This window comes from Corella eumyota, chromosome 7, assembly GCF_963082875.1.
Source record: "Corella eumyota chromosome 7, kaCorEumy4.1, whole genome shotgun sequence".
Taxonomy (NCBI): domain Eukaryota; kingdom Metazoa; phylum Chordata; class Ascidiacea; order Phlebobranchia; family Corellidae; genus Corella; species Corella eumyota.
Window position 1 is genome coordinate 11901185 of NC_137496.1, and position 14950 is coordinate 11916134.

Consider the following 14950-nt stretch of genomic DNA (forward strand, 5'->3'; position numbering starts at 1 on the left):
TTTTTATACCAACATAAATTACTTATTATATTTACATTTTTAACTTGTTTTTGGCAGGTTTAGGTTTTGGTTAAGTCTTTAGTTTAATTTCTTGGTAAAATGGAAAGTGATGACGAAATTAAGCTGAGTCAGCAAAGTGCTCACTTTGATGAAGACCAAATATCAGACGAGGAAACCGAGAATAAATTCAAAGTAAATAAATAAATTATTAATAATAAATAAATAAATTAATCAAAGTAAATAAATAAATTCAAACTTTCTTAACAAATATTTGCTTTTAATTTTTAATACATTCTGACATTCTTAGGTTGAACAAGCTTTAAATATTATTAATCTTGTGATCTTAAACTGTTACTTTCATTCTTTATCAGCAGCATTTTAGTAGTCAGAACACTTGGCTTTACTACGTAAGATCTTGGGTTCAATCACCACTGCTCTTATGCTGTAGCTCCCTTAAGTACGGCGCTATAAACGGTACGAACTCCTGCTGAGCTAGCACTTAATCAGCAGTTTAATTATCAGACAATTATAATCTATAATATCCCAAACTGCCACAGGCAACTCAAGACTGGGTCGGGGTAACTGTTGTTACTTTATGTTTGAGTCGTAAAGTTGACCTTCTCACATCAAAGATGAATCAATACAAGAAAAGAAAATTTATTTTTGTTACAATATTTTACTTTTTTTCTCAGGTATTCAATGACTCGGTACATGGCCATATTTCTCTCCATAGTTTGTTGGTTAAAATCATCGACACCCCCCAGTTTCAAAGGTTGAGGAACATAAAACAACTTGGGGCCAACTATTTTGTTTATCCTGGTGCCACCCACAACAGATTTGAGCACAGTATTGGGTAAACTTTGTTTTACTTTTATACATAAAGAAACATTTATTACCCGGACCCAGTCTTCAGTTCATTTTTTTACAAATTAACTTTGTCTTAAGTTTGATATATTGATTATTAAATTGTTTTTTGATTTATTTTATTTTTGATTTGTTTTGGCTTCACACCATTTAATATCGTTTATAACATTCTACTAAGGACATAGAATCACTGAGGATCAAACCCAGGGCCTCAACTGGTTATATTAACTGTTAACTACTCTAAAAATATATGTTATTATTTTTGTTTACTGAATTTTATAGGACAAGTTATCTAGCTGGTGAGGTAGCGAGACATTTGCAACGAAAACAACCGAAACTCAACATCACAAATGAAGATATTTTGTGTGTGGAGATTGCAGGACTTTGCCATGATTTGGGTGAGTTTTGTTGCATTTAAGTTTGTGGGAAGCCTGATATTATGGTTTAAACATAGAGTAACATTTATTACTTTGTCACAAGTTGTTGTTGACAGTTTAGATATTATTGAATATAATTGCATGCTATTTAATCTGCTGATTAATTGTTGGTTTAATGGAGTTTATATTGCTTGTAGCGCTTTATCTAAGGGCGCTACAGTATGGAAGCAGTGGGGATTTAACACAGAAGCTCATGTAGAAAAGTCAAGTGTTCAAATCATTTTAAACCATACGTCATACACTTAATGTTTTTTAATGTAGTAAAATTTTGATCATTTATATTAATAAATATTGTTTAGGACATGGCCCATTTTCTCATATGTTTGATTTAAGTTTCTTGCCAAGAGTTGAACCTGGAACCTCTTGGACTGTAAGTTTGTGTTATTTTATCTTTTATATATATCTTTATCCTTGGTGTGGGAAGGTCGAATGCGCGACTTAAACATAAAGTAGCATAAGTTACTCCGACCCAGTCTCGAGTTGACTTTATCAGTTTGGGATATTATACATTATAATTGCCCAGTAATTACACCGCTGATTAAGTGTTGGCTCAGCAGAAGTTCATGCCGTTTACAACACCTTACTCAAGGGTGCTACAGCATGAGATCAGTGGGGATTGAACCCACGACCCCATGTGTGGTGTACTACAGGATGAAATTACTTCCCTGTGTTGTGTAGGAAGTGTTCTGACTTCGACACCATGCTGCCGGTTATAAATACTAATGCGCATAAATTTGCTTGTTTTACAAATTTTTATTGTAATAAAAGGTAACAAAAATGTTAATAGAAATACGTCAAATGTTTAAATTTCATTATATAATATGTTTAGCATGAAGAAGGATCAATTAAGATGCTGGATCATCTGATAAAAGAAAACAATTTAATGAGTGAACTTGAGAAATACAACTTGTATGAACAAGATGTCGTTTTTATCAAAGAACTCATCTTTGGACCACTACCTGGGACTCAGAATGGGGTGGTAAGGCTTTATTTTATTTCACTTATTAAATTATTTCTATTATTATATTGAGGTGAAATTATTAAAATATTTAAAAAAAAAGTTTTAAAAATTCACTAAAAGTTTTAGTATGAAATAAACTAGTCAATGTCCCATGATCAGGATTTTAATTGTTGTAATGTGGTTGCAACTCTTAACTAATATTTGCCCATGATAATTATGTTAATTAGGGTTTGCTGAGGACTTAAAAATTGTTTGTCTTTCTTTGTTATTCATTTTTAAAATACCTATTATTTATATATAATGAGGCTTAGTGGACGATATATATGTGTCCAATTTATAAGCCTACAAAAAAAGGGCATTTGTGGTGGGCTGGTAAATTATCACGAACAAATATTAGTTGAGAGTTGGGACCATATTATGACAATTAAAATGTTGACTTTAGGGCAGGTTGTTGGCTAGTTTAATTTATTATATTTGTATTGAAATTTGTATTTGAACTTAAAATTGTTGCACCCTACTATATTAACAAATGTAGACAGGTTTACTGTTAAAGTAATATTTGTTTTTAATTAGAATAATATTTGTTGTTTAAGACTTAAAGCAAATATTTCAACATTTTTAATTTCAAGGCCATTGTGTTTTTAAAATTTTATGTTTGTTTATGATGTCATAATGGTTTTAGAATGGTGACTCACAATGGAATTATTCTGGAAGGGAGGAGGAAAAGAGTTTTCTTTATGAGGTAGACTTTCTATAACTCTAAACTTTTGCAACTCAGATTACAAAACTTTTAAATTTTTTTAGATTGTTTCGAACAAACGAAACAGCGTGGACGTCGACAAATGGGATTACTTTGCTCGTGACTGCCACCACCTGGGCATTAAGAACGGATTCGACCATCGAAGGTTTATCCTCCATTTGAAGGTTTTAACAGTGGAGGGGGATTTACCTCAAATATGTGCAAGAGATAAGGTAAAATGTTTCAACTTGTATTTTATTTTTATTTATCCTCGATGTGGGAAAGTTGACCTTTACAACCTTTACATAGAGTAACATTAGTTACCCCGATCCAGTCCCAAGTTGACTTTGACAGTTTAGGATATTATAGATTATAATTGCCCGATAATTATGCTGCTGATTAAGTGCTGGCTCAGCAAAAGTTTATACCGTTTATAGTGCCTTACTCAAGGGCGCTTTAGCATAAAAGCAGTGGAGATCGAACCTATGACTTCATGTAGTAAACCTAGCATCGTAACCACTAAACTTATGCTGTTTATTTTAAAAAAAAAAGTATTTGTCATAGGCTATAAAAAGTTATAAAAAATTTACAGCAAGATGTAAAGGAACAAAGTATTTTGTTATTACACCCTTTGTCAGGTAGATTAAGTGTCGCCCCTATTATTCAACCCTTGCTAGGTGGATTAAGTGTTGCCCCTATTATCCACCCTTATAACATGTTTAAATGCAGGAGGTTTTTAACCTGTACCAAATGTTCCACGTTCGTTATTCTCTGTTTAAAAGCGCGTACCAACATCATTGTAAAATCTCAGTTGAAGCCATGTAAGGGTACAGCATGAAAGCATGGGTGTCTAAAGTTTATAAAACTCTATTTTATTAGGTTTGTTATCATTCTGAATGGCATACTCACTTAATATGGCACATAAATATTTTCACACATATTTTTGGCTAATCAACAATGATTAATGTCTGTTTAATTAATCATAGTTAAATAAAATTCGATAATATTCTTCATATACTTTTAATATGAATTTATGGACAACTTTTTGGCCAACAAAAATGTTATTTTGTTGGGTTTTTATTAACTTTATTAAAACCAAATTAATCAGAATCTAGATCACTTAATTACCACTTAAAATTTAATTATCTAAATAATTGATAATTAGTAAAATTTGAAATTAAAAACTTAAATTAAAGTTAATGGCACTCTATACTTAACCACAAATAAACAAACCTTTAAATTTTATTTAAAATTAATAAAGTTAAACAAATTAAAATTCATTATTAAATTCTTGTTATATTTGCTATTTTATAATTCAAAAAATCGACATTTAGCATTTTAAAAGTTAAACAAAAAAGTGATAAAAAAGTTTAAACAAAAACAACATTTGATTAATTAGGTTGTGCAGGAAATAATTAAATTTACCTTTACAATTAATGATTTTAATTTAACACACAATTAAAAAAAAAAATTAAAAAAAATTGTCAAAATAATATTTCAAATATTTTTATATAAATATGAAGTTTAAATAAATTAATTCAGACACCGAAATATTTTTGTTTATTATAGGAATGTAGCAACTTATACGAGATGTTTCACACTAGAAGTTTATTGCATATGAGAGCTTATAAACATAGAGTTAGTGTGGCTACTGAGGCAATGTAAGGTTGTTAGTTATGTTTTTAATAAATTAATTAATTAGTTTAATTTTCGGTTCTAAAAAAATAAAACCAATCAAAAAAATAAATAAATTAGCGTTCTCTAGATTCTGATTAATTTAATTTTAATACTTATAACACAATTATATTAAACATAATAACATTAACATTATGCATGTTGTATTAATTTCTAATTAATAACATTATTATTTTTTTCACATTTTTTTATTTTTGTGTTTTATTTTTATTTGTTTATAATTCTTATTTTAAATATAATTTAAAATTTTCGATAAAAAATTAGTTTTAAATTTCTTAAATTTAAATTTTTTGTTTTAAATTTTTTTATTTTGATATAGGATTTGTGATGCAATGTGCTTGGCTAACGACCATATTAAACTAAGAGGGGAAAATGGAAAACAACTGAAAATATCTGAGACTGTTACTGACATGACTGCTTTTATTAAACTCACTGATTTTGTGAGTTTACCTAATTTTATTTTTTAGTTGATTATTCTAGATATGGAAAGGTTGACTTTACAGCCTAAACAAAGAGAAACATTTGTTACCCCGACCCAGTCTCGAGTTGGCTGTGGTAGTTTAAGATGTTATTGATTATAATAATTAAGCTGCTGATTAAGTGTTGGCTCAGCAAGAGTTTATATTGTTTATAGGGCCTAACTTAAAGGCACTACAGTATGGAAGCAGTGGGATTGAACCTAGAACCTCATGTTGTCAAACCAAATGTTTAATTACTAAACAACTGAACAAAAATTTTTTCTATTAAACTAATAAAATATTTTATGTCTAGATCTTCTTCCAAATTCTTTATTCTGACAACGAGCATCCCGATATGATGGAAGCAAAATCGATCCTGGATCGAATCCAAAGAAGGAATTTGTATCAATTTGTCCATTCTGCAACATCTTCAACTAACATTGGTGGCTCAGTAAGTTAGATTATACTGTTTAAATTATAGTTATACAATACATAATAACATTATACCTATACTTAATCAGCAGCATAATTATCGGGTGATTATAATCAATCCTAAACTGGCAAACTCAACTTGAGACTGGGTCAGGGTAACTGATGTTACTCTATGTTAAGTTGTGCATTTGACCTTCCCACATTGAGGATAAATAAATAAATTTCACATCGAGGATAAATAAATATATGCAACATTTAAAATTTGGTGATTTTTTGTTTAGCTTAATGACAGGAATTTAATGCAGAAGGAAATTTGTGAATTTTCATTAAACAAACTACAGAATGAAGACATCTTTGTTCATGTGAGTTAAGTTTTATTTTAATTGTGAAAACTTAATTTATTTAAGTTTTGTTGATTGTGTTCTTTTAAGCTACTTGTAAAAGGGTGAATAGTGTGGCATTGGTGCGGCTCTAACCCGAAACCCTTTAGCGTGTTTAAGCTATCAGTAAACACTGGGCTCAAGGGTGAATAGTGTGGCATTGGTGCGGCTCGAACCCCAAACCTTTTGGTGTGTTTAAGCTATCTGTAAACGCTGGGCTCAAGGGCGAATATTGTGGCATTGGTGCGACTCGAATCCGAAACTTTTTAATGTGTTTAAGCTATCTGTAAACGCTTGGCTCAAGGGTGAATAATGTGGCATTGGTGTGAACCTGAAACCTTTAAGCTCATAGTTAGATGCCATGACCGGTATACTACACTACTGGATTAAAAATATTGATATGAACACTAGTGTGATTTTGTTATGGGCTTATCGTGGTATAGTTAATAAGTTGAATTTAATAAATTTTAATTTTACACTAGGTGAAGAAAGTAAATTATGGGATGAAGGAGAAGAATCCGTGTGAAAAGTTTTTGTTTTATGATAAATTAAACCCCAATAAACCCTACATGATAAGGAAAGAGGAGGTTTCCACCATGCTGCCAGCTCATTTTCAGGTGAAATGAAACTTAGTTGATTACACCTACTTCTAAAAAAACCCATATACTTTACAATCCTAAAAAAAATGGTCAAACAAATTCTATGGCTGTTGCTAGTTTTCTCTTTTTCTCTCATACTTTACGATCCTTAGTTTTTTGGGGCCGTGAAGTGATCCCGGTCTTTTAACCAATAGTCATTTGCCTTAAAACGCCATTTCATCTACAATAAATAGATTGAAAAAATTACAATGTTTTTTAATTTAATTTATTTTCATTGTTAATACTTGTAGGATGTTGTATTGGAGGTTTACTGTAAGGACAAAGACAAGAAAGATCTCGCCAAAGATTGTTTCATAGCTTGGTGCAAATACAAGAAACTTAACATCAACAAGGTTACTGCTTTGTATTTATTTATCCTCAATGTGATCTAAACTTGAGTTAAATTTGTTACCCCGACCCAGTCTTGAGTTGCCTGTGGCAGTTTGAAATATTATAAAGATTATAATTGCCCGATAATTATGCTGCTGATTAAGTGCTGGCTCAGCAGAAGTTTATACATTTATAAATCCTTACTTAAGGCTCCAGCAGCATGGACGCAGTGGGGATTTAACCCAAGACCTCATGCAGTAAGGCCAAGTGTCCTTCTATTTGCTGGTTGCTTTTTGTTTTTAAAGTTACCTGAAATAAAATTTTTAATGAAAACTTCTTTATTTTAACCCAATTTAAAACAAATTTTGACCCAATAATTCAATTATTGTTGTTACTAGGGCAACGATTCAACATTGACCCCATTAAAAAGGTCGCCACAACCTGGCAGTATAACCCCATCTGCTGTCAAAAAAATAAAATTAAATTTTTAAAAACAAGTTTTCTAAATTTTTTCCAATTTTTTAATAATCAAATACCTGAAATAATACCTTTGTTACCTGCTCAGTACATTACTCTTTACCTCTTCATTTTAAGTTTTATTGTACTTTTATAAGGAAGCTGTTACTTCATTTTTTGAATTTTAAGTTTTATTGTTGGATTATAAACTAGACTTTTTAAAAACTTTTTAATTAATTATTTAAATTATTTTTAGGTTTATAGTTTTGTTCTTACTACTTTTTATTCTTCTTTCCCAGGTTTTTTACTTTTTTTTACTGAATTAAATGTTCTTAAATTAGATTTTAGATTTTTAAATTTATTTATTCAAAATTTTAAAGAATGCCATAATATATAGAAGCCTTATTTTATAAATTATTAATTTATTTGGTATTTTGTGGTGTTAAAGTATTCAAAATTTTAGATAATCTGATTTTGTATTTATTTTGTTATTTAAATTGTATATTAATATATCTACGCAGATGTTTTAAAATAATTAAATGTCTTTTTTTAAGCTTTAGTCTTCTAAATTTTAAAGCAAAATATTTGTATGCAATTTAAATTCTTCAGTGCTTTAAATTAATATTTTAAGCTAATTAATTTCGTTTGCTTGTAGTCATAATATAATTAAGCTAAAAACTTTTAGTCTTAATCGTTTTACAAGATTATATTACTTTTTATTTTGTATATGCATCTATTCTCGATGTGGGAAGGTCGAATGCGCGACCTAAACGTAGAGTAATATCAGTTGCCCTGACACAATCTCAAGTTGCCTGTGGCAGTTTGGGATATTATAGATTATAAATGCCCGATAATTAAGCTGCTTGTTAAGTGCTGGCTCAGCATGAGTATATACCGTTTATAGTGCCTTACTTAAGGGCGCTACTGCTTGAGATCACTGGGAATCAAACCCGGGTCCCCATGTAGTGTAGGAAGTGTTTTAAACTGTATTGTATTACAAATATATTAGGATAAGATTTCTAACAAAGCACAAATGATAAATTATTGTACAATTTATAAAATTACCAATTAACGTTTGTGTAACATACTTATTGTAAAGTCATCAACATATTTTGCTTTAGTTAAACAATTAGTAAAAAATAATGTAACACCTGTTCATATTTCAGTTATAACCTCGACTCTGATCAGCTGTTTTATTTCTTCGGCAATTTTAAAAATGTAAACAAACTTCATATTTAAGTTGCAAGTTTAACGAAATGAATTCATTCCGAGCTAGGAGTTCGGGATTTAGATTTTGTGTTCGATTGTATTTTAACTGGCTTAGAGTTGACGAAGTTTTGAACTTGGTTAAAATCAACGAACGTTTGGAAGTTTTCGTTTTTCGTTAAAATTAAGAAAATGGCAAATCAGGATGAGGAGAATGGTTTTAAGGTAGTTTAGTTAAATTTTGGTTTTATTTAAAAATAATCTAATAAATGCAAGAAGCAGGTTTCTTTTAGGAGTTTGACCCTCTTTGCTTTTATGCTTTAGGAGCCTTGAGCAGTTGAGTAAGGCAAGTAAACTGGCAGTGTGGTGTAGTGGTAAGAACACTTGCTACACCACACATGGGGTCATGGGTTTAATCCCCACTTTTCTCATGCTGTAGCACCCTTAAGTAAGATGCTATAAATGGTATGAACTCCTGCTGAGCCAACACCTAATCAGCAGCTTAATTACCAGACAATTATATTCTATAATATTCCAAACTGCCACAGGCAACTCGAGACTGGGTGGGGTAACTGATGTTACTCTGGGTTTAGGTTGTGAAGTAAACCTTTTCATAGCAGGAATAATTAAAGATAAACAAACGAACTTTATTTTAAAATATAATTTGACTTCAAAATCAGATTTCAACATTAAAAAAATCACAGAATTAAAATTGTATTTTTTTCTAGGTTTTCAATGACTCGGTGCATGGCCCCATCTGTCTTAACAACCTCCTGGTTAAAATCATCGACACCCCCCAGTTTCAAAGGTTGAGGAACATAAAACAACTTGGGGCCAACTATTTTGTTTATCCTGGTGCCACCCACAACAGATTTGAGCACAGTATTGGGTAGAATTCTTTATTGTATTTAATCCCTTTTAATGTTGAAAGATTGACCCCACGACTAAAACTTTATATAACATTTGTTAACTCGATGCAATTTGAGATAACTTGATTTTTAAATAAACACATTTTTTAGTAGTTTTATGATTTGAGAAAAGTATTTATGCTTTATTTTTTGTAATATATAATATATACATCCACAAATAATTATGCTAAAAAACAAAGGCTTTTACTTAATTCTATAGAACAAGTTATCTAGCTGGTGAGGTAGCGAGACATTTACAACGAAAACAACCAAAACTTAACATCACAAATGAAGATATTTTGTGTGTGGAGATTGCAGGACTTTGCCATGATTTGGGTGAGTTGTATAAAATATATTGGCAACAATTTAGACCTTTAACTAGAGCTAGATATAAACTCAAATTTTTTCAATAGGATAAATTTTTAACATTTTTATCTTTAGGACATGGACCGTTCTCCCATATGTTTGATTTAAATTTCCTGCCAAGATTTAAACAGGAAACCTCTTGGACTGTAAGTTTGTGTTATTTTATCTTCTATATATTTTTATCCTTGATGTGGGAAGGTCGAATGCGCGACCTAAACATGGAGTAACATCAGTTACTCAGACCCAGTCTTAAGTTGCCTGTGTGACCCAGTCTTAAGTTAACCAAACTGACCAAGTCTTAAGTTAACTTTTGCAGTTTGGAATATTATTGATTATAGTTGTCTGATAATTATGCTGCTGATTAATTGCTAGCTCAGCAGGAGTTTATACTGTATATAGCACATTACTCTATTATACTGTATATAGCATACTGTATTATACTGTATATAGCACATTAGGAGTTTATAGCACATTACTCAAGTGCACTACAGGATGAAATTACTTCCTCGTGTTGTGTAGGAAGTGTTCTGACTTCGACACCATGCTGCCGGTTATAAATACTAATGCGCATGAATTTGCTTGTTTTACAAATTTTTATTGTAAAAAAAAGTAACAAAAATGTTAATAAAAATACAGCAAATGTTTAAATTTTAATATGTAATTTTTTAGCATGAAGAAGGATCAATTAAGATGCTGGATCATCTGATAAAAGAAAACAATTTAATGAGTGAACTTGAGAAATACAACTTGTTCGAAAAAGATGTTATTTTTATTAAGGAACTCATCTTTGGACAACTACCAGGGACCCAGAATGGTGTGGTAAGACTTTAATTTATTTCAGTGATCTATTTATTTCTATTATTATATTGTGTTAAAGTTATTAAAATATTAAAATTAAATGTTGATAAATCAAGGTTTCACCGGCAGCGTGGTGTAGTTGTAAGAACACTTGCTACACCACACATGGATCGTGGGTTCAATTCCCACTGCTCTCATACTGTAGCGCCTTTAAGTAATGCGCTATAAACGGTATGAACTCCTGCTGAGCCAGCACTTAATCAGCAGCTTAATTATTGGGCAATTATAATCTATAATATCCCAAACTGACAAAGGCAACTCGAGACTGGGTTGGAGTAACTGATGTTACTTTATGTTTAAGTCGCGCATTCGACCTTCTCACATCGAGAATAAAGATATACAGAAGGGTAACTGAAGTTCTATTATTAAATAAAATAGTCAACAGCCTGTCTTATGGTCGGCATTTTAATTGTTGTAATATGGTTGCAACTCATATGGTTGCAACTGTAATATGGTTTGCAACTGTAATATGGTTGCAACTGTAATATGGTTGCAACTTGTAATATGGTTGCAAAATACATAAAACTTCCATTTGTGGTGCTGGTAAATTATTGCAAGCAAATATTAGTTGAGAGTTGCAACCATATTATGACAATTAAAAATGCTAACTTAAGGGCGGGCTATGGACTTCTATTTAATTTATTATATTTGTAATGAAATTTGTATTTGAACTTAAGTTATTGCACCCTAATATATTAACAAATGTAGACAGCTTTATTGTTAAAGTAATATTTGTTTTTTACACAATTGTAGACAGCTTTATTGGTAAAGTAATATTTGTTTTTAATTAGACTTAAAGCAAATATTTCAACATTTTTAACTTCAAGGCCATTGTGTTTTTAAAATTTTATGTTTGTTTATGATGTCATAATGGTTTTAGAATGGTGACTCACAATGGAATTATTCTGGAAGGGGGGAGGAAAAGAGTTTTCTTTATGAGGTAGACTTTCTATAACTCTAAACTTTTGCAACTCAGATTACAAAACTTTTAAATTTTTTTAGATTGTTTCGAACAAACGAAACAGCGTCGACGTCGACAAATGGGATTACTTTGCTCGTGACTGCCACCACCTGGGCATTAAGAACGGGTTTGATCATCGAAGGTTTATCCTCCATTTGAAGGTTTTAACAGTGGAGGAGGATTTACCTCAAATATGTGCAAGAGATAAGGTGAAATTTATACTAAATATTTAAAAAAAAAAACTATTTTGTGCCAATTGATGAGATTCAATCTACTTTTGTTTAGATCGCTTATAATGAATTGTTGAAATGTAAACTATACTTGTGCTACCATTGTGTACCAATGTAAGCCTTTTGGTTAACCCCTCAATTGAAAAATTAACCTTTGATTTTGTTTAGCTTATTGTTAAATTTCTACAATGAAAGTTAAATATTTGTTTTTATTGCTGTTCAGCCCGCTGGGTAAGCCCCAACGTTAAAACTGTTATCAAACTAATCAGTTTCATTTTCAACAAATGTTTTTTGTTATAGGAATGTTACAACCTGTACGAAATGTTCCACACTAGAAGTTTATTGCATATGAGAGCATACCAGCATAAAGTTAAGGTGGCTGTAGAGAAAATGTGAGTAATAAATGATTTAAAAAAATTTTATAAGGCTAATAATAAAAAAATTCTGTAGAAACATTTTAAAAGCATTGCTAAAATATTTTTATAGGATTTGTGATGCGATGTTCCTGGCTAACAATCATATTAAACTAAGAGGGGAAAATGGAAAACAACTGAAAATATCTGAGACTGTTACTGACATGACTGTTTTTACAGAGCTCACTGACTTTGTAAGTGTTTTATTAAAAATCCTTGATGTGTGAAGGTTGACTTCACAACTTAAACCCAGAGTAACATCTGTTCCCTGTCCCAGTATTAAGTTAACTTTGGTAGTTTGGGATATTATAGATTATAATTGCCCGATGATTAAGCTGCTGATTAAATGTTAGCTTAGCAGCAGTTTATAACATTTTTGGTGTCTTACTCCAGGGGGTTAAAGCATAAGAGCAATGGAGATCAAACCCAGGGCCTTAACTATTAATAAATGGTAAAAATTTAATAAAAATACTTGCCTTATAAAAAGAAATAATTTGGTATTTAACTGCAATATTTATTTAAAATGTTTTTATTTGGCAATTTCCTCACTATGCATAAAATGTATTTAATTTTTTACAAACAAAATATTTTTTGCAGATCTTCTTTCAAATTCTTAATTCTGACAACAACCATGATGATATGGTACAGGCAAAATCAATTTTGAAGCGAATTCAGAAACGAGATTTGTATCAGTTTGTCGGCTCTGTTACTCTGCCAGAAAAAACAGATAAATCAGTGGATTCTTTTGTACTTTTAAACTTAAATGTTTTTATTTATTTTTATTATAAAGTTTATAACTTTTCAACCTAAACATAAAATGACATCAGTTACCCCGACGTCTTAAGTTGACTTGGCCAGTTTGAGATATAAAAGATTTTTTTGGGTTGATGTTTAAGTTGATGATTAAGTGTTGGCTTAGCTGTTTATACCATTTATAGCACCTTACTTTGGAAAGCTATGGATTTTCAATTTAAAACATTTTAAAATATTGCTGAAATCTTCCTATTTTTAATTTTATTGCTTTGTTTAGTTTAACGACATTCAGGAATTTTTGGACAAAACTCCAGACCATGTTTTCACAAAAGTGGGTTGTTAATAAAACTTTTGATTTTTCCTTTTGATTCATATAAAAAGAAACTTTGAAACACATTTATTTAAGATAAAGAAAGTGAATTATGGGATGAAAAAAGAAAACCCGTGTGAAAAGTTTTTGTTCTACACCAAGTCTGATCCGAACACAGCTCACAGGATTCCAAAAGAAGAGGTTTCAAAATTGTTGCCCGCTTATTTCCAAGTAAGTATCGTGTTTGTTAGATTTGAAGTTGGTCTTATTTTACTTTTAGTATTAAATTTTTTTCAGACTTGTTTTGTGCTTTGATATTTGTGTAAGGTAAGTAGTTGGTTGCATGTCCTATGATCGGCATTTGAATTGTCATAATATGGTCACAACCCTCAACTGATATTTGTAATTTGTCCATGCACAACAAACGACAGTTTTGTTTCTTTTAAAGGCCTATATATTGGACTTATATATATTATTGTAACAAATAGTGTCATCACTTAGTTTGTCCTCAATTATTTGGCACCATTTACTTTGCCTTTAAATTAATGATAAGTCTGGACCCGCTGATAAGGGCGTCACTGTTTTATGTAGAGTGGCATTGTTAACAACCTGCTAAACGGTTGTGTAAAGTTATTGTGTTGTGCATTTTTGCTCGTAAATAAATATTGTACGCTGAACTCTGTGCGAGGTTACAGTTACGCTGCAGAGACGAAATACGTTACAATATTTACTTACCTCCATCAAACCTTCATCAAATCATTGTTGATACTTGTTCATTTTTGTAGGACGAAGTGCTTGAAATTTATTGCAAGGAAAAGGAGAACAAAGAGCTTGCCAAAGATTGGTTTGATGCTTGGTGCAAACATAAGAAACTTAAACCTAACAAAGTAAAATTTATTGAAAAATTGAATAATTTAAAATAATTAAAATTACTTTATTTAAAAAGTAAGTACAAAAATAATTGTCCAATGTTATATTTTTGTTACCAGGGCAACCTTGATTCAACTGTGAGTCCAGTGAAGCGGCCACCACAAGGTGGAGGTGGTGACCAACCTGCTGCTAAGAGAGCTTGTTAAATGGTCACAACAACCAATCTTAGAGTAGAAGTTTTAATCATCCATTTTATTAATTTCTTTTATAAACTTAATTTTAAGATTTTATTGTATTTTGTAGTTGATTGGCTTTGCCATTTTTTCTTGACTTTAAAAAAAATTTAAATCTCTGTGTTTATATGTTTCTGTCCAAAATCTAATTTAAATTAATTTAGGATTAAGTTTTTTTTTGTTGTTGGCTTGATTTTTGATTTATAAAAGTTTATATCATTGTGTTGGCAATCTTTTTTCATTTGTGCTTGGTTTTTAGATGTGTTTTTAGATTTTTAATCTTTAAAAATATTTTATTATAAATGATTTTTGTTCACAATTTTTAGTATGCAACTAATTCTTCAGTTTCTTCGTTTTTAAAATGTTTTTAAATTAATTGATTATTAGTGTTTGTTGTAGTTATAATATATTCAAAAAAGCAACTTTTTTGATTTGTTAAGTTTAAAAACAGT

The 14950-nt window shown here is 30.5% G+C and overlaps 1 protein-coding gene across 1 annotated transcript; it reads left to right on the forward strand.

Moving 5' to 3' along the window:
* The first annotated feature begins 57 nt into the window (after window positions 1-57).
* Window positions 58-14781, forward strand: LOC145760366 (uncharacterized). Its single transcript, XM_082574233.1, has 27 exons — window positions 58-192; window positions 693-853; window positions 1147-1262; window positions 1601-1671; window positions 2131-2280; window positions 2945-3004; window positions 3067-3234; window positions 4571-4662; window positions 5016-5136; window positions 5468-5605; window positions 5868-5948; window positions 6449-6583; window positions 6856-6957; window positions 7333-7398; window positions 9325-9485; window positions 9725-9840; window positions 9946-10016; window positions 10540-10689; window positions 11609-11668; window positions 11731-11898; window positions 12220-12311; window positions 12406-12526; window positions 12930-13079; window positions 13363-13416; window positions 13492-13626; window positions 14181-14282; window positions 14385-14781. Exons 1-27 carry the CDS (start codon window positions 100-102, stop codon window positions 14469-14471), a joined length of 3021 nt encoding a protein of 1006 aa, XP_082430359.1. The 5' UTR covers window positions 58-99; the 3' UTR covers window positions 14472-14781.
* Window positions 14782-14950: the final 169 nt, after the last annotated feature.

Excerpts from the sequence above, each read along its gene's own strand:
- LOC145760366 (XM_082574233.1), top strand. The coding sequence starts at position 100 with ATGGAAAGTGATGACGAAATTAAGCTGAGTCAGCAAAGTGCTCACTTT. Across the intron at positions 3,235-4,570 it reads AAATATGTGCAAGAGATAAG|GAATGTAGCAACTTATACGA; the intron begins GTAAAATGTTTC and ends TGTTTATTATAG. Across the intron at positions 12,312-12,405 it reads AAGGTGGCTGTAGAGAAAAT|GATTTGTGATGCGATGTTCC; the intron begins GTGAGTAATAAA and ends ATATTTTTATAG.